A 24326-nucleotide genomic window follows, 5' to 3' on the forward strand; every position below is an offset into this window, starting at 1 on the left:
TAGTTATAACCACAGATCTAGACTTATAGTATCCTCACAAAGGATGTAATTGATTGAAATATATTGTTAATCAGTTATAAATAAAGATGTATAATGTGAGTGAGCTAAATATGAAAGGTTCTTATTTGCTAATAAATGTGACTAAATATCGTCGTCTACTTACGAGTAGGTAGCACGAGATATCCCTAGAGAAAGCAGCCTTTGAAATTTTCAAACAACATTCGTACCTAGTTAAATCTATCAGAACCTTCTATTTTAATAAGAAATTTTTGTGATAACTTAAAATGTAGTAAAGTGAAATTATTTAAATAAAAACTTGTATGATGAGAAAATTATGTTGTATTTTAATTATTGTTACAGCGAGTTAAGTATAATCAAAGTTACATGAAAATCTGTTTAGTATTTATAATTTATATATGAATAATACGTAATAAAAAATCTAATTGTATATATAATAAAATTACATCTTGATGCTAAAAAATCGTTTTACTATGTTATTAAAAAAAAGTATCTTTATTGAACCTTTTATTTACAGACAGGTCAAATATGGCAATTAATAAAAATATCAACATGCAACTGAAACTTGTCCTTACGCGTAATTATGTACATTTTTTATTTACTATATCACATCCATACTTTTCGTTTCCTATAATTTTTAGTATGAGTTCCGATAGTCTACCTGAGTACCGATAGTAAGATCGTTACATTTCATTAAATATTGAATATAATATATGGGGTTTTCCAATAGGGACGCTTGAACTTTGACAGCTGATTGCGGCCATGTTGTTTGAGTGACAGCTGTCAAATGCAGTGTGTTATATTCATTCCGTCCTCCCAAACCACCATGGCAGGTTACAGTGTCGAGCAGCACGTGCAAATCATAAAATTGTTTTATGAAAATGGGTCTTCAGTTCGAGCAACGTTCCGCGCACTTCGCCCGTTTTACGGTCGCGATGATCGTCCTGCCGAGTCGACTATCCGTCGATTGGTGGACAAATTCGAGTCAACCGGGTCAGTTAACAATCAGCCGGTTCCCGTGCGTCAACGTAACGCGAGATCTGCCGAGAATATCGCCGCTGTGCGCGACAGTGTCCTCGAAAACCCGCGGCAGTCAATTCCGCGTCGCGCACAGGAACTCGGCCTTTCGCAGACGACAACTTGGCGAATTTTGCGTTGTGACTTGAGCCTGCACCCGTACAAGATCCAGCTGACCCAAGAGCTCAAGGTTAATGACCATAGACAGCGCCGTGTGTTCGCTGACTGGGCATTAGAGCAGTTGGAAGTTGACGCCGATTTTGGCAAAAAAATCATCTTCAGCGACGAGGCGCATTTTTGGATGAATGGCTATGTCAACAAGCAAAATTGCCGTATTTGGGACGAGACCAATCCACACGAGGTTCACCAAGTGGCAATGCACCCGCAGAAAGTGACTGTTTGGTGCGGATTTTGGGCCGGAGGCGTGATTGGTCCGTATTTTTTCGAAAACGATAATGGTGTGGCCGTCACCGTCAATGGTGAGCGATACCGGTCGATGATAACCAATTTCTTTTGGCCTGAAATCGAGAATATGGATCTGGACAACATGTGGTTTCAACAGGACGGCGCTACGTGCCACACAGCACACGCTACGATGGAAGTTCTGCACGAGCAATTTCTGGACATGGTCATCTCGCGCGGAGGCGACGTGAACTGGCCACCGAGATCGTGCGATTTGACCCCGCTGGACTTTTTCTTGTGGGGTTTTCTTAAGTCGCAGGTCTATGCCAACAAGCCGCAAACCACCGATGCCCTCAAAGTCAACATACGCCACGCCATCGATCAAATACAGCCCGATTTGTGCGCCAGAGTCATCGAAAATTGGACCTTTCGTGTGCGCGCCACCAACCGAAGCCGTGGCGGTCATTTGAATGATGTCATATTCCATACATAATGGGGTCGATAGACCTTCCAAATAAAAAAAAAAATTCGCAAATATCTTTCCTACATGTATTTTTTTTTTGCATTTCAAAGATCAAGCGCCCTTAATGGAAAACCCTATACAAGACACCATCGGTGTTAGTTTAAAGTTGCAAACTGCTATTACATGTGTAAAAGTATATCAATGTGACTCACCACTAGTTCAGCAAACTTGGCGTCTAGCTCGTCCTGGGGTGGCATGGGGTGTGTGGGGGTGACAGCCTGTAGTGCCAAACCTCCCTCGCCACCGACGACGCAGTACGTGATCTCTGGAGGTTCGTCATTCTGTTCCACATAATAATAACATTTATATGGTTTGGAGATTTAGAGCTTGGAGGACTAGCCTAGGATTAACGTATAGCTAACTGTCAGGAAACTTGGTTATATAATAAATATGTAAGTATTTTGTATTCATCAAATTTCCAAAACAAGTTACAACAGCAGATACGAGAGGTTATAAGGGCTAAGTTGAAGACATCTTCATCGGAAGTCACTGGAGAATGGGTTCCAGAATTATATGATCATGCAGTTCAGGAACATGAAGGTCTGTGACGTAACTGGCATTAAATCTTCTAAAAATCTCAGATTTGTTAATTAAACCTCCGTTCGTAAGAAATTAAAAAAATAGTTTTTTTTGAAAATCGAATTACGAATAATATAACATTTGAACGGTTTTTTTTAAACGAAAATATTAATCTGTGTCTTATAACAATATTATAAGTATCCGGTACACACTCAGGTCGGAGGAGTTCAAGTACTGACCTTACCTAAAACGGAAACGAAAACAAGACAATATTTTATGAACAATTAACATTAAGGTTCACCGACTTGGGAAGTCTAAAATAACAACTTTTAACATCAACCAACAACTAGCTATATATAACAATACAAGGAAAAGCATATACATTTTATTTTTATACTCTTTGTACATAAAACTTTTTAAGGAAAGTAACTTAAAGATAAATTTGTTTGTCACAGGTCCTGTTTTGATAGGAAGTAGCGAAACGTCATACGGATTTGGTAATTGTTATTATAATCAATTATTATTTTATTTAAATATGTTTCTGTTATATACATCGAGTTTAAGGAAATGATAAATGAATAGAAATAAAAAAATATATTACTTTAGAATTAATTTTGTATTTCATGTTGATTTGTAGAATTCATTGATGTTGTTTTATAAAAAAAGTCGATATAGATATTGTTACATTTGAATGTTTTAGTCCCGGTTGCAATCATTAGAATAAAAATTTAAATAGCATATATATATATATATATATATATATATATATATATATATAGCAAGCAATAAACAAGCAAACTTAGAATCTGTACACTGGCGCACACAACGTTCCAATTGAATTACTGGAGGCTGCAGATTCGAACCCTGCTCGTGTCAATGTGTTAATATTTGTGTATTTTAATTTAATTTAAAGTAATACCTCAGTTATCTTTTATCTTTAAAAAAATCTGTGTCTAAAAATCTGTACAACATGCATTAATAATTAAAATATTTAAAAATAAATATTCTCATTTGATTAAAACATGATATTCTTTATATTAAAGCTACGTCTTTTATTTTCCAATTCCGTGGTATAAACACATAGTCTACTACCCTATGATCGTGTATGTTTTATGTCCTTCTAAATACTTAAATATACTACATTACATACTATTCTCAAAACATTAAACCAGATTGCTGATAGTAAAAGGAACCAAATGAAACTAATATTTTTCAGTTCTCGTCTGCCCGTGATCGCTGTTGCTGCAAAGTAACCGAAACCTGGAGAGTATGTAGTTTTTAAAATGATAAAATGAGCGCAGTAATCCGAAAGATATTAGTTTTATTTTAATGAATACTCGCGAAAGTCTTAGACCTCATTAACCAAAGTTATCAATATTTTGAAAAGTTTTCGATCGTTGATACTTTGATTATGAGAAATCAGAATTAATTATGTTTATATATAATACAAAATGGTTCAGTGTGTAATCGGCCTTATCTTCGTATAAGGAGTTTAATGTTATCAAAGCAATGTATCAATTTAAAATTTATATCCTTAACACTACCAGCTTTCACTTGACAGTGACTATTAAGGGTTTAAAGCATTCTCACCGACACTATCACACTCACTTACCATATTTTTCTTTAAAAGTTCGTAATAAGTCGTAATTTATACGAATTGGACACAGCTCTGTTAAATTTAAGCATACATTCACGATATTTTCATTAAAATATACATAAAAATTATTATATTGAATTCCATATCTATACATAGATAAACGGTACAAGTTTTTAAATATTATAGTATAAACGTTTAGTACGTATGTGTGTACAAACATACATACGTTGTTTAATACCTGAATCATAACTAAATTAGATCTGCGCCTTACACTGCTGGAGCCAGCATGAGAAACGTCTGGAGACTTAAAACGTATAATAAAACAAAAAAATCATCTTGTACGAGATCTCGCGGTCAACGTCACTTTTGTTATAAAATTAAATTATAGATAAATCAGTAGAAATTACTTATTATTATTTGGTCATTTTAGAGTTCAGGTTTGAATAAAAACCTAGTGGTGTTGGAAATATATATATTTATATATATTATCTTTATCGGACGTTGGTTGAATTAGTCTCGAGTGAATAAAACATGTCGTCGCTGTTCCCATACTTCCATCGACACTCCATAGTTGTACAGGCTTTTTTCACTAATATATTATGTATTTATAAAAACATTTTAAACTAACCACCGCTTTGAGATATAATCAGCACGTACATGGCTTATCGTTCGTTTTATGTATAGCTAAGATACATTTTGTGAGCCTTGGAGCCATTAATACCTCATCTAATAACTCTAAAAACTAAAGGGCGTGTTTTATCTCTGTTGTCTCCAACTAAACTCATTTAGGTATCAGCACACCCATCAGTACACGCGACCTTAACTCAAGATAAACCGGGAACCGTCTTAGACGCTATGCAAACATTTAATAATAATTGTCAACAAACACAATCGAACAATAAGACATAATATTTAAATAAGTAACAATGGAATATTTTATTATTTATATTGATATCACAAAACATCTCATTGTGACAACGCTCCACAATATAATGAAGTTCAATACTATAGCGTTTACATTAAACGGCCGTCTCTTAAATCAATGAAATACAACTGTAGCAGTATAGAATAACTTATATATTAAATGAAACTAAGTTTTTAGAATACAACGCGTTTTAATTATTCTATATTCTAAATCAGAACGTTTCGCTTCCTTTACAGCGACCGTGATCACGGTCAGACGAGATGAGAGATTTATAGTGAAATAATAAAGAATGCTTAGTATCCGAAAAGATTTATTTCTGAATATGTACACGCGGTAACTGTAAATATCATTCATAGATATCGTAAAAGCATTGAGAGTTATATAAATTATACATATTATTCTCGTACAAAACATATAATGTATTATTTTAATCAAATCTTCATTATTATCGTTAGTAAGGTACAACGTCGACAATCCCGCGGTCTACTGGCAACGTTATTCCCATCGATGACTTCACCGGGCTGATACGTCTGAATAAATTTCATTCATCTGCACAACTTACGACACGCTTTATTTACTACAACACAAATTGTTTAACGTCATAACGTCATGCCTTAAAGAGACAGTAACGGACGAAAACCTTAATTTCCTACAGCACCGGAGTCAACAACCTACTTGACAATCCAATGTACGCACACGTGTTAATCTTATCTTCAGCGCATATTGGGTCCGTGATAAAAAATATTTCTCTAGACAAAATAACTATAAATATTCAATCAAAATAGTATCCGAATATGATTTTTTTCAAAAGGAGATTTTTTTCAAAGATAAAAAAAATATCAATGTATTATTTATGACACAGTCGATCCGTTATGGGGATTTATAATGTACTTATTTGACACAAGTTAGTTATATTTAATTTCGTATTAATTTTTTTATTCGGTATTTGTATTTTCAAGAAAAAAGATTGTTATATAGATGTAAGCAAAAAACCTATAATATTAAATCAATATATCGATTTGAAGGCTAGAAACTAAAATTAGATTATCTAAAAACGAACCTTAATTTACTACCAAAATATTAACCTTGAAAGGTCAAATTTCCTTACAAAGGACGATCTCAGCGAGTTCTCATATTCTATAACAAAAACTTTAATAAGCCTCTCGGCCTGAAGACATCACTGTTTCAAAAATGTCCCAAACAAAAACGTCCTTGACTGTCTGATGGACTAATTTGGACAATCTTATAAGGGCCAATTACACAGAAATTTGTTGACAAAAAGGTACTACTGAATTCATCGCCTCAGACTTGTGTATACATATGTATATGTTAATATTTCTTCTTATGTCTTAAAACGAGTCTGAATCACTATTTTATCGACATTTACGTTATTCTCATTCATTCTTCTGTGATGAATATAAATTTCTTTAAGTATTCGTCTCTCGGACAAAACATAAAATCTTGTAGCTCAGTTTCCTCGTGTCCTTTAACATATTATTGACTATATAAACCGTATTATATATTATTCTTTAATACTAATGTCACTTTATATTTACTGTATTCATTATAAATGTTAAAAGTATAGTAGCGAAAGGCAGTCCAATTGGAATGGCTAGATGTTAGCTTTTATCCAAGAGCTCGCTGAGATTTCCTCTGGGATGTGTGCAACTAAAACTATCGTGTCTTTTAACACAGAACCCAATCTGTAATAACCCATGCGATACACTCATTTTAGTTGTTAAATAGTTTAAAGGTAGAGCTAGAGCTGAGTCATTTCAAAGCTTTAAAAATAGGCTTAAACAATATTAATAAAGCTGAATTTTATTCAGTTCAACGATGTTATTCCCGGTTATCACTACATACTATTAATATATTATATTTAAATGCATTATTTTTTGTACTCTCATTGTACTTCAACAATTTTCTTATGTGATAAATAAATGTTTTTTAGACCATAAGCTAATATGCGCACAATTAATTTCACAGCATGGTTAAGATTAGAAAAATAATTTAATTATCATGGCAATAGATCTTTTTTTATTATCATCTTTCTGTATAAAAAGAAAATTCAATATTTCGGGTTATATAAAGACCCATAATAAATTCTATATGGTAAGCAACCAGTTTTTAGTACACCTAGCTGTAAACAGTGCCAAATATAACGTAAACCATATATATTTTTAAAACCCAATCTATTTCAAAACATCGACGGATGGTATCTCAAACTTAATTTAAATGAACTCACTCCATTTTTCCCAGAACATTTCCTTTTCGAAGACAGTCCCTGTTTATTTTTTCTCTTTCTCGAAAACATCACTACCACTATTTAATATAAGCACATAATTTTTATATGATTATAATAAGTGTACAGTCGGAGGGTAGCACGCGTCATGACAGACGGACTCATAATGTACGCCTGTAATTAATAACATCGTGGGCTGCATCCTCTTGTCTCGTTCTAATACGATGCACAATTAGTCCTGTTGCGAGCTTTGCTTGCATTTTACGAGATAACTACGTGAATCACGGTGTGGACGCTAAGCATTTTGTAAATATTACTTCTAATAATGTTATCATAAAAATATTATCGGTTTTCGGATGTATTACGCGGTTTTATTATTATATTTTACCGAATTTTCGATCACTTAACAGCATCTGTGATAACGGACAGAGGAGATGAAAGTTTAAAAAATACTAATCAAAGTGCGTGGTATATGTGAGAAAAAAAGTTGAATTATATTTATTCATACTGTGTATTAACGAAGAACTAAGATATCATAACATTATTATAGTAAAATAAAAATATTATTTTATATGAACCATTTACGTTCCTTTGCTGTGAGCGTGATACATTGAACACACTAGCATCTCGTGCGATCTAATTTAACTGTCATCAATAAAATCGACGAGAAAAATCCAGAAATATTTACCTTCTAAAAATGTATATGCACTATAAATGTGTACATCCCAGTTATAATATTTAGCAGAAGTACTCACAATAGCTTTTCACTAACAGACAAAGGTAGCATTCGAATCTTATAGAATTTCGTAATGGCCTTAACTAAATGCCAAATATCTCAAGTACAATGGCTCATTCACACATACATATTCTATAGAACCTTAATTGACTGTATTATAGTACTCGCGTGTTTATAAAATATGAAGTAAATGAATGCATTTAATAACTGCCATCAAACATATCAAATAAAACGAACGTAAACTTTAATCATAAACAATTTAATTAATATTTTAATGACTGTACAAACATTTAATCGAATAATTCATGATTAATAAAATGAAAACTTTAATAAGAAACGTCTGAATTGAATTCGATTAAATAAATGAATTAAGTGAGGGCAATAACGTCATGTTTGCAGTTGAAGCTGTAGAAGTAATCAGACAAATTTTCCTTTGATTGAAATTAACTAGACCAAGATCGCTTCCTGGCTGGGAGTCGGCCGCTGGTCTCGACCAATAACATAAATATTAGAAATACCAATGATTCAATACTAGAATGATAGATGACATTGTCAGCTTATGACACGTACAATTTATAGGTAACTGTTTTATATCATTCAAGATAACTGGGTTAGTAACAGTTTTTCGCGTCCGTATAATATGCTTCAATTAAAACATCTCTGGATATCATCGATATATTGTAATATTCAAAGTGGTTTTATTACAACTTCACAACAACGTTTCCTTGAAAATTACTTTCGATTTTTATCTTCGTAAGTTTTTAATATACATTTTTTATATTCCGTATAAATGTTGACCTATCTTTATTACATATTTTATTTTAAACGTAATATTTTGTAAAATTGTATTGTTTATTGATATTATCGTACGAATTAGTTAAAAACCAGATAAAAATATTGCTCTAAAATATATTAACTATATTAAGCGGGTCATGGCTAAAGGTACTCATAATATTTTTAACTTTGCTATAATCACTCACTCCTTTTCGTCTTTTCGTATATTTGCTACACTTACATCTAACGGTCGATACTCGACCATAATCAATTGGTTACTTCAAGTTCAATACTACAATAGAAGTCATTATATTTGACATTCAGTGATAACGCACACATTGACAAATCTTCACGTATTGATGTATGTGTGTGTGTATGTGAAATGTTGATTGATTGTGAAATGTTGATTGAACAAAATAAAAAATAATTGTTCTATGCACTTTTTTATATATAAAATATGACTGTATTCAATGAAATGAAAGGTGAATTAATTCTGAGTCTTAAATATTGATAAAAAAATTCCGCTTCACAAACTAACATAATGATCACAATGGATAATTCCCCCAGCGTCTTTCACAAAACCACTAAGTCACCTTGATCAAGTAACTTGTTTGTGTGAAGTAAATCGTTTGCATATTTAAATATATCTCAATATAAAATGGCTTTTTGTGAATAAATTCATATAATTATAGTAATAAGAATAATTTTATACCTTTTTGGTTTTAACGGAATGTCCAAAATTCTCTCTATCGTTTTTATTTAAGGACTAGGATACCTGCAAGAAAACCTGCCTGATAGGACAAGGACGCCTGCGACTTCACTTGTATTGTTGTTTCACTTATTATGTCTTAAATGACAATTCGCTGAACATGACATCAATCATGTAATTTAATCAAGTAATTTTAACGTGACTTACAACTAGAGACCTCTGCAATTTAATGAAAGTAGAAATTTGTCTTTCATATAAATATAAGCGACAAAATAGTGCAGTGAATTTAAGACCAATATTTACGAACGGAAAAGAGTACAAACTCACATAACAATAGGAATATATGCTAAGTAATAGTCTACACTACATTACGATACACTACATACGATTTCTGTCTGTAGTGTACCTGTGATAAATACGAGCAAGTGCAGTGAAAGCAGCACAAGCCTGTGATGATGCGCCAGTCGCTACCTGATCTGTATCCTGATATCCTGATACCATGTCACCTGATCTCCGTACATATGATACCTTCAACTAGACTACTGCTGGTTGGAGCAGACACAAATAGTTGGTGATCATTGAACCATGAAGCTTTGTGAGCGTTAGTTATTAATGTATTAAACAGTATAATAAATAAATTTATAATAAACAACTTATTATAGTATAAAAGATGGTATATTCAAGAAATATAATAGTATAAAAAATATATATAAAAAATCTGAAGTGAGTCAATGTTAACACTGTATTTATTGACATTTGGGATAAGGTGAGAATCTATTTTAAAAATATTTCCGTATGTATTTTACTATATACATATATATATATAATTGTTAATACTAAATGTAACGTTATAAATATAACTGAATATTATATAAAACCCAATATTTTTTCTTAAATTCATAAGAGATGTTCGTATCACACGTCCTTGACGTTCCGCTGTTAGATGTAACGAACGGACGGATAAAAACATCCTGCCAAATAATGAGGTCAGATAGACCTCAAGTAATTTGGTTACTGCTAAGATATGAAACAGTACATTATTTATAGACAAAAGAATACGTTTCTCTAATTAGAATTTATTTTATAATTATCAGATCAAAGCTTTGATAAATGATTGCTGTGAAAATTATGTTATTAATATGTAGATATGTGCATGTATGTGTATATTTTAACTAATATATTATGGAACAAGAGTGTAGAGTGGACGTTTAGATGGAATTGTTTTATTAAATAAATATTTAATAATAACAAAGACATCTTAAATTGTTTTATCGAGGTAATATTGAATGTCATTATTGTACTGTTTGAATGCGATCGTCTGTATGAATTAAACCGGATTTGGAACAGGTCTCCTTCAGACTAAAGACCATAAAGTCAACACTGTGACCCCTTCACGAATAAAGCGCACATTATTATGTTTAGACAAAGACCTTTGCAGTTATAGATTCACTCGGATATATGTTTATGAGCGCTAATATACTATTTGAGTATTAAAAAAATTCTTTTATAACATTTTAGAGTTTAAAATATTTTTCAAACAAAAAATTTATCAAAATCTAATATTAAAATATATTTAAGACAATTCTAACTTAGTTAAAACTACCGAAATAACAGTTATAAAAGCGAGCGGTTCCTTAAAGGCGAGTAATATTTAAAACTGAATGCATATGAACGTACCTGTAGACAAGGGCACATGGGCCACCTTCTCCTGAGAGCGTGCGGCATCTTCTTCCGCGGCGGCTCGTCGTTGGCTTCGCCGCACGCCCAGCGGAAGAGCCGCACGCGGGCCGCCTCCGCCGCCTCCAGACCTCGAGACCACGACGGTAGACCCTGGGTTAAAGAAGAAAAGCTATGAAAAATTGTCATAGACTTATACTAGACCCAGAGCAAGAGAAGATATGAAATTGATACCATCGAACTAAATCCTAAATATTCTATTAACTAAAACTATATCTTTCCAAATTACTTTTCTTTAACCGATGTGTAATGTGAGACAAACTAATGAGAGACTTTGAATAGAAAAATGCAGCAGATTTCGAAAGATGAGGCTGAGATATAAAAAAATCGAGATATCATTCAAAGCGTTCCTGACACTATTTTAAATGATTGCTCTATAATGAGGTTGTCTAGAAAACAGCCAATATATTATAAACCTAACAAGAGAATTAAATAATAATAATAATAATGAAGAAGGAGTTTATTACTAAATATCAACCCATACAATTTAAAACCATGGTGAAAGCCCATGGACTGTTTGTTACATTAAAATATTCAAGCCAAGCTGTTATGATGGCTCAGATACATATCAAAGATTTTACATAATCCAGAGTTTAAAGTTCAATACAGAAAAATTTATATTCATAACAATTTCAACAGTAGCAAGGCCGCGCGTAATAAATTTTAATCGATTTGACTGAACTCAAATTAAAAAATTTACATATTAATGTAAACTAATCTTTCGTGTTGAGAAATTTTATGATGATGACACTTGATCGAATCTAATTACGTAATATATCTATGTATCTATATTTTAAACCATTTTTATATTAAGCCGACAGCTTGCGCAATAAATCAATTAGAATATAAGAAAGCAAATTCCTTAAGCAATATTGATACACGCAGTGTGATCTACATACACACTTTTACCTGATGCGTATACAACATCACACAGAACATGATCACAAGTCCACTGACAGCTAACAAACAATGTCAAGTGATTTTATCCACCGCCAGTCATCGGGGATACATTAAAAAATCATTTTCGATATCACAAAATAAATATTTAGTGAAAATCGACAACATTCCTGGATAGCTTTCTATATCATTATGTCATTATAATTAATCGGATTATTTCATTTATCACTAATTGCACTTCCCACATTTCACTTGAATAAATTTCGTATGTACATTGCCATTAGGTGGTGTCTAAAAGTATCGCGACCTACGAATAACCGTGGCTTACATACTGACATATATTTAATTATCATTTTTATGGCGTTATGTGGGTACACTGTGTATTTCTGACACCTTTAACGGACAAATTCAGCCACATTTACTGTTTAGTTCATTTTTGTCATCTGTTTTGTCTGCGCGCTTTTTGGTTTGTCTTCGGGTTTTATGTCTTCAAAAATTTATTAAAGAATTATAGAGTTTTTAACGAAGTATCATTTTGAGGACGCATTACTGGTATGACTTACAGTGAAGATATGTTGGAGCAATTATTTTAATCAACATTTATCAGTGGTACAAAATGTTTTCAGAGGACTGTTAAGATATGAAGCCCTTAATACTGAACGTGATCGAATATCAAGGTTTTTCTTACAATTTTCTTTGATACTAGAAACGTGATGAATCATGATTTCTTGCCACGGATTTGAACGGTCAATATTGTGTTTTATCTGAAAGGTATATGCTATTTGGGCGATGATCGCAAGAATCGCCGGATGTACAGAAGAATGAAAATAGAGCTTCACATTACGTAAATAATTTACACTCGATTGTCGCCCACTTTAGCTTAAAAATTACAAACTCATACAGGAAGCAGCAGACCTAACACATGGCATATATGAAACGACGGCGTTATCCTTCGATTGAGGAGATAGAGACGACATCTTAAGCAAATCTTAACGAGATAACAAAATTATATTCTTAAAATATACTTAGCATTGGATAGGATATATTATTATCTAGTGCAGATTACATGGAAATGAACAAAATACATAATCACGAACAAATAGATAATAAAATTTCAAATTATAAAAAAAAAATTACAAACCGTCAATCTTTTCGAATATCAAATCGCTCAAAACATGCCGATATAAAGATGTATGACATGTGATTAAAATTTTCCTCAAACGAAATTAAAATAATAATCACTATCGATTTGAAAAATTCGCTTCATCAGCACCATTACATACAAATGGTATGTATAATCATTACCATTTTATGGGCTATTAATTCAGATGTGAGATCAATTATTCACGATTTAACACGTGATAAGGACGCCTCTTGTATCACTGAATCCGCAGCAATGATCGAGTTAAAGCAACGATCCGTACGTAACACGCTGTGAGACAGTGAGGATATCTTGACACATGTTTCATATTTAATGTAAAATTTGGTTAAATTGCAAAACTAATATTAAAACTTCAAAGACACCGTAGGATTTATGCCGCGTTAGCTTAATTGTTAATAAAACTGGAAATAAAAATTCCGGATATTACAGATTCGATTCTTGCTCGTGCTATGAACCTGTCATTGTATATATACTATTGGAATTTTAATTGCATTACGATCTCAACGTTATCTATAAGTTAAATGTTTAAATTATTGGTTGTATTTTGGAGCATTTAAATGAAACTAATATTTTTCGGATATACTACGAGACGGCAGACGAGATGCCCGTGATCACGGCTGCTGAAAAGTAACCGAAACGTCGGGATTATGTAGTTTTTCAAAATAATAAAATCCGCGTAGTATGTCCGAAAAATATTAGTTTCATTTAAATGAATAAAACTCGCCAAAATCTTAGATCTCATTATTTTGGAGTATTTTTGCATGAAGCTGATAATCACGGACATAGAAGTAGAGGCAAATTTTGGTCAAAAGTAAATTTTATGAAATCCTTAATGTCTTATACTCGTATATATTAAAGTATAACTATAACATTGATTTCGTCACAGTCGTATCTCCATTGTTCGTTTGAACTTTCCGTACGACATTTAGCGAGCTGTCGGCTTCGATCGGAACGAGAGATTACAACTCCAATGACTACAGCCTACACCTGTAAGTTCAAGGATAAAGGTAGTTAAAGAAATAAATATTCCAAAGACAAAAAATATATATCTCATTGGAAAAATTAACTAAAACTATATAATAAATGTATAATAATGTATATAAGTCTAATATTTCTATATATTCCTAAACATATTGAAATTCAAATCTCTGTGACGAGGTCTTCTCACAGCCAGCTTCATCAGTAAGAACTGTGACGATTAAACAAGTGTCAGGAAACAATATAATAGGAAAATAATATATTTATATATTCCTTTTACTTAATACTTAGATAAAGTTATTTTCATATGTCTATATTATTACAACAATTCTGAAGTCTCGTGGACAGGAACGTTATTAAAATTTAATAGGCTTTTTTTTTTTGGATACTCTAAAAATTATACAGATTTTTAATTTAACAATAAGGACTATCTAATCTTTAAAGATTTTTCGATATCAGCAAACAGAGACAGGAGAAAGAAATTGTATTGCATATAATTATTGCTGAAATATCATAATTTAACGTTACTCTAATAAAGCAAATGCAATATCAGCCAAAGAGCAACAAAATCTTAATTAAGTATTCATATCGAACTATTCGTATAGATACAAAGGCAGACAACAACAGCACAATAAAAATGAATGATAACCATCAATAATAATCGATCGATAACTTTCTATGGTGACCATAGGGTCCGTAGCCGTGATGAAACAATGTGGCCAACAAGTAATGTGTATGCAGTCCGCACGTCACCGCCCGATACTTTCATCTGACCGTGAAAGATCGTCGTCCGCGAGTGTGTCATGGGGTCACAGCGCGCATAGCCATGGACATCACGTACGTTATACGAGGTGAAAGTGATTCGTAGCATCTCCGTTTGAATACCATTATATTATACATATTAAAACTGTTTACGGATCTATTGATTTTGTACACGGATTCACTAGCGCACTAACGCGACTTGGAACGTTTTTTTTTTAATACAAAATAGTTTTATTTTAATTTGTTAATTATAACTCTCTAGTAGAACGAGATATCGGAGAATTTATTACCTTGTCTTATCAGTGGTATGTGTATGGCACCACTAAGATATATATTTTTCTTTTCTAAATCATAATTAAAATTTTTCTAAATCATTATTTTAAGGAATGCTACTTATATAAGTAATACAAAATAATATGAACTATGGATAGAAACTTCTATATAACACAGAAACAAAATATAATTATTCCTGGTAACTTATAAGGAAAAAAAAAGTCCACATAATAATATTCTTTTAGAGAATCCTATCAGCTGCAGGGGACCGGGTCATTAGATAAATTAAATGTCAAAATAATTTAAATTACGTCTCAAAGTCACATCAAACTCAATATGAAGCGATCATCTAAACCTTGACACCAACGACATCTGCATAACTAAACACGAAAACTAATTACCGACATGTCCAATAACACATTATAATGACAAAGTTTCTCCCGTGTCTTCGCTCGTTTAAAATGTACGATAACAAGATTAATTGAAAACCACTTTTAATATATGTAACTTTCTCATTTATTTGTAACAACATAGTCATTATCACCACGACGCGATGGAACTAATTGTAAGATTGTTTTGAAGTAAATATTACATGATTTTTAAATATAATTAAAATGAATGAAACTATATTCATTTTAATTATGTGTTTTCAAGTCTTAATACTATTTGAGAAATATATATATATTTTACCTTGACAATTTTTATTTAAAAAAAATACAACGCAATAGTCGACTCGATATACAAATAGGCAAGATCTATAGACAAATTCCAATTCCAAGACAAACATTAATAAACAAAAATTTACATAAAATAAAGGCATTTATGTCTTGAGTGTTATTCACATTCCTGGGTCCAGCACATGTAGTGAAACATCAGCTTTAGGACCCCGGTAGACCTTCTTTTCGTATACAGTATCAGGACGGGAACCCTTGCTCGCTTTTTAATGGATTTTTTAGTACCGGAGCTGAAGTACCTACTGTTCCAGAGCTACTGTTATTTTAACTTCACTCCACTCCACTTCAGCATACTATCCAATGCGTTCGTAAACAAATTTCTTATAATTAAATCGATCAAAGTGGAACGAGCAACTAAAGTGTCCCACGAATCCGGTCCAATTGTCAGGTGTATTGAAACCACGTAAACGCTCGGTAAATTGATGGCCCGCATTCAAACAATATGTTAGTATGAATTATTCAATGAAACTTGAGATGAGGAAAAAGGTATACTATAGAATAAAAATTCAATACGTGAGGCAGCGTGTTGGCAAAACAATAAATACTTGAACGATGGTTTAAGTAAAATATAAATATATTGAAACAAAAAAAATACAGTAAGAAAATTATTTTATGCAAAAAACATATATAACAAACAGGAGACTAAATCAAATAATATATCAAATTAAAATAAAATATAATTTCAGTTAGCCATCTTCCCGTTAACGCCTCATTTTAATTCTAAGATTGTTATAAAAAATAAATTACAGAAACAAATTAATGGCATAACTAAACACATGTCCGCAACGAAATATGTATCTTAACGACGAGATAACTTTTATATACGAAACAATGGTAAATACAAAAACATTAAGATGAAACATATGAGGGAGTGAAGTAACTTTGTCCGACGAAAATATAATAATATAAAATAAACTCTAATATTCGGAACTAAAAAAAATTTCATTGCATATAAACATCGATATATAAAAAAATGTCAATTAAAGCAGATAAGGTCGAACTAACGTGACATATGTAACTACCGGATCTGTCTATTGTTACATGACCGACCCCAATTATACCTAATTGACATTTCTCGTCACACGTTCAACTGACTGCGATATTTATTTTGTTTCTTATAGTAAATTATTTTAAGTGCCGCTTGTGCAAGTTACTGAAGCATGTTAAAAATTACTCTTCCACGACCGAGAGGTACACGATTTAACTATCTAACGTTTTACTTTGAGAGTTACTGATGCACTATGCGTTTAATATATATATTCCCTATGCAAATGTAAATATTCTGTACACGTATCGAACTGACTCGCTCAGAAACGAAACCCGAATATAAAAACTATTGGTCACATATAATTTTACTTATAACATTAAGTATATTAAATAAGATGAGGTTTTCATCTGAATTTAATCCACATATATAAAAAAAACTCGCGTTAGTTACACTATTTATAACTCAATAACGGCTGGATAGATTTTGCTGAAAGTTAGTAAAATAATAGCTTAGAACCAGGAGACGGACATAGGATCTTCATCCTGCTCGACCGAAAAAGAAAAAAACTTATAAAATCTAAAATATATTTATTCCGCATCTCTTAGGCTTAACAGAGTTCGGCTGGTTTGATACACATTTCTTATACTGTAACTGACTTAGACGAAGTCGGGGGAAGAAACAAATGATTATTTAACATAAATATGTACATTAAGCCATGTTAAAGATCAGTGAACACAGACTCCCATCATCTTATATAATAATTAGTCATTGAGGAGCCGGTTTGTTTACATATTATGCAAACATTGATGTATTTTCGTAATTGCGTAACATACTTTTAAAAAGGATTATATTATAGAATTTTACAAGTCATTTGCCATTTAAATAATAATTTAACAAGTCATACATTCAACGAGATTACTTATATGTCTTCAATACACTCTTGAAATGTAATACAAAAATTCTTTATTCCCACTTATTCTTGTCATAAATGGTATGACACATGACCTCTATTGGAAACCCAAACAACTCTCAGACAACCTTTACCACACAAGAGAAGACACCATTAAGAGATTTATCCAAAACTGTTCCCAATCTTTCACTATTTATATACGTGTGAATTACATGTATATAAAAGCAATAATTACGTAAGCTGTATTTTGACATAACAATATGTGTGGATCCGCGTTCGGTAACATGTCTTTTTATAACATATATAAAAATCTACAAAACAATGACTGTAGTCTTCACACGGGCTTACGTATTGAAGTGAACATTTTTGAATCTAAAAAATATTTTTTATTTTTAAGGAATTATACATATATTTACTTCTTATCAGTAACGTTAATGAGAAATACCTCACGATTTTCAACCACGTGTATGTTGATAATATATGATAAAAGAAGTCTAAAAATTTACATACTATATATGAGATTTTCGCGAGTACACATTAAAAATAAAATAAAGCACGTAATACATCCGAAAAATACATACTATCATTTCAAATATTTAATTAATTCAAAATTCACTAACTAGGTATGTACATCACAGGAACAGGATATCCGAGGTTATTTCATAGTTTCGAAGTCGAAGATAATCTTGATGTTTCTCGAAATGCTAATAACGCTAGGTGTTTTTGCAGTCTGAGTGTGATGCAACGATTACATGGCTTGTAACAGCGACGTACGGCGTTTTTACTTTTACTATAACATCTCATTTCATATTGAATCACTCGTAACAATCACACAAGTGACACACAATCACACCGCCTAGTGTTCTTAAATACGTGCTCTATTATGTGCACATTGTAAAGCTTTTGAGTGCATGTTCAACTTTCACGCAATAACTACTTTAAGTATTTCGTTTGAACACAACTAAAAAATTCTCACGCGACCGAAATATAGTGTGGAAATAGGAAGAAATCACTTTCATACATCTAAGAAATACTAACAAACATATAAACTAATAATATTTATTTAATCTGATATAATTATACAAAAAATGTTAGGTATATAGCCTGTGATAAATACTCTCATTAAAACTGATTGCCATTGAAGGAAATTATTAAAAGCATTCACGAAGGTTGTCCCGACCGGAGCGTTGACTAACACATCAATCATACAGATTGTTAGATAAAAAATACACTTTAAAAATATTAACAAAAACTGCATAAGTATGTTGAAATTCATTTGATAGATATCAAGAATATTTAGAGTCAAAAGTTATTATTTTTAGCGAAAAAACAAATTATTATTACTAAACAGACTTATAGTTATTAAAGAAACAATGTTTTAGAAATTTTGTTGAGGATTATTCATGAATGGGAACATTGTAACAATATATATGTTTAATTTTTCCTAATTAAGTCCAAAATGTTAAATAGCAAAAAAAATATTTACGAATTTTTGGTACTACACCGAAAATAGACAAATATCGATATGATAAAAATACAAGTGGGATACGTTAACAGAAATAAAATAAGTTTTTATCCGTAAGAGGCAACAGGACGTCTCTATTCCCCTCGTTATTCACATGGGGAGGATAGGAGGAGCCATTGCTAGGACACTCCGTAGTCAGAGTCAGAGAGTTAGAGCAATAAAAATAAATCATTATTTACATACAAACAAACTTTTATCTTCAATTCTCTGCAGAACGTATATATATACATATATATACACATATACATGAATCTCTATTTCCCTCGATCGCGTCATCACGCGTTACAGCTTATTTTTATTGTTCTGTTTGTTATTGTCAGAAGAGAAATAACAAAATAAGAAAATTGCGAGAAAAATAGGATATATTTACTTTTTTCAAATCATATTTTTAAAAAATACGAGTTGTTTGTCAATATAATTTACAAAGATCTCACAATTCCAAAGTAAGGTATTATTATTTTGCTTTGATAAGGATTATATTAAGCAGAAATAGGGACTTCGTTATTGAAAACCGTTATCTATGGTCAAAAACGAACTATATGCCTCATCCTGCTCCTTATATGAGCGATTTGTTTGCTGTGAAAGGCCAGATGTGTGGTGACTACTAGTTACCTAATATATATATATATATATATATATATATAATTATTTTACAATATAAAACATTAGTTTGAATGATTACCGCATGGTTCTTACGTATACTATAATTCGTCTCTATTAAGGTATTTAAATTAAGCTAGCCGACACACAAACACATTGACAGATGAGATGTTTATGCCTGATTACAACCTTTGACATCTTAATGTACAACGATTGCCCTCAATATGTCGTTATAAAGAACTTATTGACATTATTTTATAGTAAAATCTTGAAAATTCATGAAAACATTAACTACACATTCATAAAATATTATAAATTTTTAAAATATTATTTCTAGAATTTTCTTTACACAATCGTATCTGTCATAGTCCGATTAAAAAAAAATATTCATGACTTACGGTGATTACGAGAAATCATTACAGTATATTACACATGATTACAAACAGACAGCAAAAACATTCTCAATTAATATATAAATTATTTGTATATGAAGTAAGTGTGGCACATACTCTACGGTATGCGGAAGGGCCATCTAGAAGCAACGGTGAATTGTCGACATATAGAGGTTGAACACACCATCATAAAACATAACTAACAGTAATTATTTCACCAACGATAATAAAATATAAACACCATCACTATTAACAATAGAAAAACTATAGTAACCAATGCACTCCAGCATCCGTCACAACCATTTAAGACGCTCAAAACATCTGAGAATGCGTATAAAACCACAAACTAGACATGAATCATGTAATGGTCACAATCTATAATTATCAAACGCACGCAGAAATATAATTAATACTAATAAAAACAAAGGAATCGAATGGCTTCAGAAAAACATTAATTTATTTCATTATTGTTCTCATCCCACCATAGTATAGAAGTACAGCTTTGATGAGTAATATTATTTAAAAAAAATCTCCTCCGCGACCACGAAAATTATGTCAAAATCCAATATTATCATTTCAGACAGCAGATAAAGTCATGAGATAAGTATGATCCGAATGTAATTCATGCACAGCATCACACTCGCAGAATGTGATTACGTCTCATGATATAGAAACAGAAGCATGAATATTTATCAAACGACACCACTAAGGACGTCTGGAGCACGAGCACAGTGAACGGGGGCATTCTTGACCGCATCCATGGACAACACGACGATTATATGCAACATATATATTAACATGAAAATATATACTTTAGAAATTACATATTGATGATATGATTTCTAGAAAGAACTATGGATATTGTTAAAAAATATACCGAGATCAACTCCTATCAACATAGCTATATAATCTCAGACCAAAAATATAATAATATAATTCATATCTCAACTCGTAAACAGACAGACGGTTCGGATCAGATAAAAAGCATTCATTGTTTACAGTAGCAAAAGTACCGAATAAGGAGACGAAACTCGGGTGAGGCAACAATAAAGATCCCGTATAAATGCAGTTTCTTTAAAAGAATGCACGTATCAGATGACACTGATAACACACGGAGTAAGTCAGTGTCGTGGATACGATAACGAGAGGATGTCACCAACAACGTGTGTTAGAAACTAGACGAGAAAAAAATAGTTGTTATTGACAGGCTAAATTATTTCATAAAATATAAAGATTAAGTTAAATCATTAAAAATCTGATATCAAGAACTTGTATGGGATCTATCTAATGTATACTTTACGTAGCATTAAACTCGCAAATTAATTTCATCGTAATATTAGGTTATCAGTTATGCGCATTATCGTTTTTCGTCTACAAAAGAACAAGAATAGGACATGACCACCGAGTTATTTACCATTAGCAGTACCATCAAGAAATGTTCAGCCTCTCTGAAATAAACATCAAACAAACAGACATACTTTATACAAAAGAAAGCTACATATACGAGTATAGATAAGTTCACTTCAAAAGTCACCCGAGTAAAGAGTAACGATTCACTCTTAATAAAGACTGTCCAAGTAAAAGTTGTAGACACGTGACAGATTTCAAATTTCACATGTAATGAGTTGGGTCTCGTGCTGTCTCCCAGAAGTCAGGAGTCACGATGAAACACCGATAGCATCTCGGCTGACCACACGGTACGCTGGGGCTTGTCGCCACAGTTACTGTCTTTAATAAGACGAAAACTGTTTGTTGTAATGTGAACGCGGAATTAACTTTGGTGATTTTAAATGTTAAATTAATATATGGAACTAAGCGTTTTTTTATTATGTTATTTCTACATGTTCCTACGTTTCGATTACTTTAAAGCAACCGTGATCACGGCAGACGAGATGAAAGTTGTTATAGACTACGACTATTCACTTTATCGTAACTTATAAAACAATTCATACTAAGGATAGTTTCAATTAGATGTAGATAGTCCATTGTGTCTAAAATCTAAATTCTTTAAGAGTTTTTCTTTACAAAGCAATAACAATGACTTTATCTCTGTTTGACGGTAAATTGCACCTAATACGACTGCGACATATTATCTCTTCTATCTGAACGCGTACCTACACTCATATATAATTCATACCTTTTCTTAGTGCATTCATTAACGCTCGTATATATTCTATTGCATTAAACATAATTACATTTATTTAATTATATTTTTAAATCAGTTTCTATTCTATTATTATTATTATTATTATTATTATAAACCTAATAGGTTTTTGTTTTTATAAGTATGACATTATAAAATATTAAAAAATATATTAATAACTGTAAACATTTTAATATCACAAAACAAATATATTATAAAATAACAATTTTCAATATAAATGTTGACCAACTGAATAATATATATATACATATATATATGAATGTATTAAAAGTCAATACTCACCACATTTATCTTTCCCAGTATGTGATTTATTTGGTCCTTGCTACACATCTTTTCACTTTTACAGATTTCAACACATTATAATCTATCTAATGATTTTTTCTATTATAATTTGAGGCCTTGATTTTTAAGTTTTATATATCTATATAAATCATAACTTAAAATAAAAAATTCATATTTTATATAAAATGTTTAGATACACCGATGACATGAAATAAAACAATAAAAAAAAATAGAATTAATTATTATAATTACATCGAGAAATATTTCTGATAAACAATACACTAGATTTAATCTATATAGTTGTATGTTATACTAAATTGTGTTATTACCTTCATTACGTGGGTAGTATTTAATCAACTCGCTAACCGATTGCAAATAACGAAATGTTTATTATTAGTTTCACTATTGATATTTCTATATCACATTAATTACCAGACCAAGGTCGCTGTTAATTGTAACAGACAGACTCTATTAGAAAAACTATCGTAATATATATAAAGGTTTTCCTTTAAAAATATATATTTTTCACACCAAAGATTTAGCTTTAGAAAAGTCAATTTTTTTTTTTTTTATCATTGTTAATATTTTTATCATTTATTATAAGTATACATAGTTCAAACCGTCTACAATATAACAAATTTGAATATAATTACAATTCTCAAATAATACTACTAATTTACAGTCAATGTATCAACGCCCTTAATATCTGATGGATTGACTAAGTCAAAGGTCAAGTGAAAATCACGAGACTTAACAACATTGGCATGAAACTCACAAACCACTTTCCTTTAATTTTCTAATGTACGAGAGATGGATTAAAAAAATCAAGTTGATTACAATTTTCGAAAATGGAATGAGTATAATTAAGAAGAATAAATGAATGACTCTATTTTCAAATTGACTGGTCACGACTCTGGTGACGTCACCAGAAGCAAGTCTATACTCTATAACAATCCGGGACCCTAAAAATCAACAAAGTGTAACTTTCTTCGGCTTGTTTGCATTCCGATGAAAATGAGAGTTTCTTTTAATAATCGTCCGTATTACATTAACAAAAAGGCCGAGAATCGAATAAATTATTACTATAGAATATATTTTTACGATCAATTTCATGCTGTTTGGTTAAATTAGTATCCATTGTAGGCATGCTTTCACAAATACTGTGATCGCGATACAACGATCTTGTGACGTCTTGTGTAACGATGATATAATAAAGAACGTTCAATTACTCGAGAACAATACATATAATACTACTTGCATTCGGTTATTGAAATCCGAAGAAAAAGATTTTTTTCTGGAAACGTTTGAATTAGGAACGCTCAACTGAATGGTTATTCAAAATAACTTTCTAAAGGTACTAAAATTTGATTCTTGTTATTTATATTCCCACATTATAAACAAAATGACGGCTTGAGCATAATTCTATTTTTATATTAACACTTTCACCGCCATAGTGTTAT

General features: G+C 31.4%; 1 protein-coding gene across 6 annotated transcripts in view; it reads right to left on the reverse strand.

The window, feature by feature from the left end:
- Positions 1–24326, reverse strand: part of LOC116770928 (disheveled-associated activator of morphogenesis 1) — a 64068-nt gene that overhangs the window by 18336 nt on the left and 21406 nt on the right. For 2 of the 6 annotated variants that reach the window (XM_061521045.1, XM_061521040.1), the window contains exons 2-4: positions 22867–23020; positions 11140–11292; positions 2113–2241 (exon numbers count right to left, since the gene is read on the reverse strand). In XM_061521045.1, coding sequence (XP_061377029.1) covers positions 2113–2241; positions 11140–11292; positions 22867–22914 — 330 coding nt within the window. In that variant the 5' untranslated portion in view covers positions 22915–23020. Of the gene's footprint in view, positions 1–2112; positions 2242–7246; positions 7416–11139; positions 11293–22866; positions 23021–24326 lie in introns of those variants that run through there. The other 4 variants (XM_061521044.1, XM_061521042.1, XM_061521041.1 and 1 more) reach the window with 3 other exon arrangements.

Source organism: Danaus plexippus, chromosome 7 (genome assembly GCF_018135715.1).
Source record: "Danaus plexippus chromosome 7, MEX_DaPlex, whole genome shotgun sequence".
In the NCBI taxonomy this organism is placed as follows: domain Eukaryota; kingdom Metazoa; phylum Arthropoda; class Insecta; order Lepidoptera; family Nymphalidae; genus Danaus; species Danaus plexippus.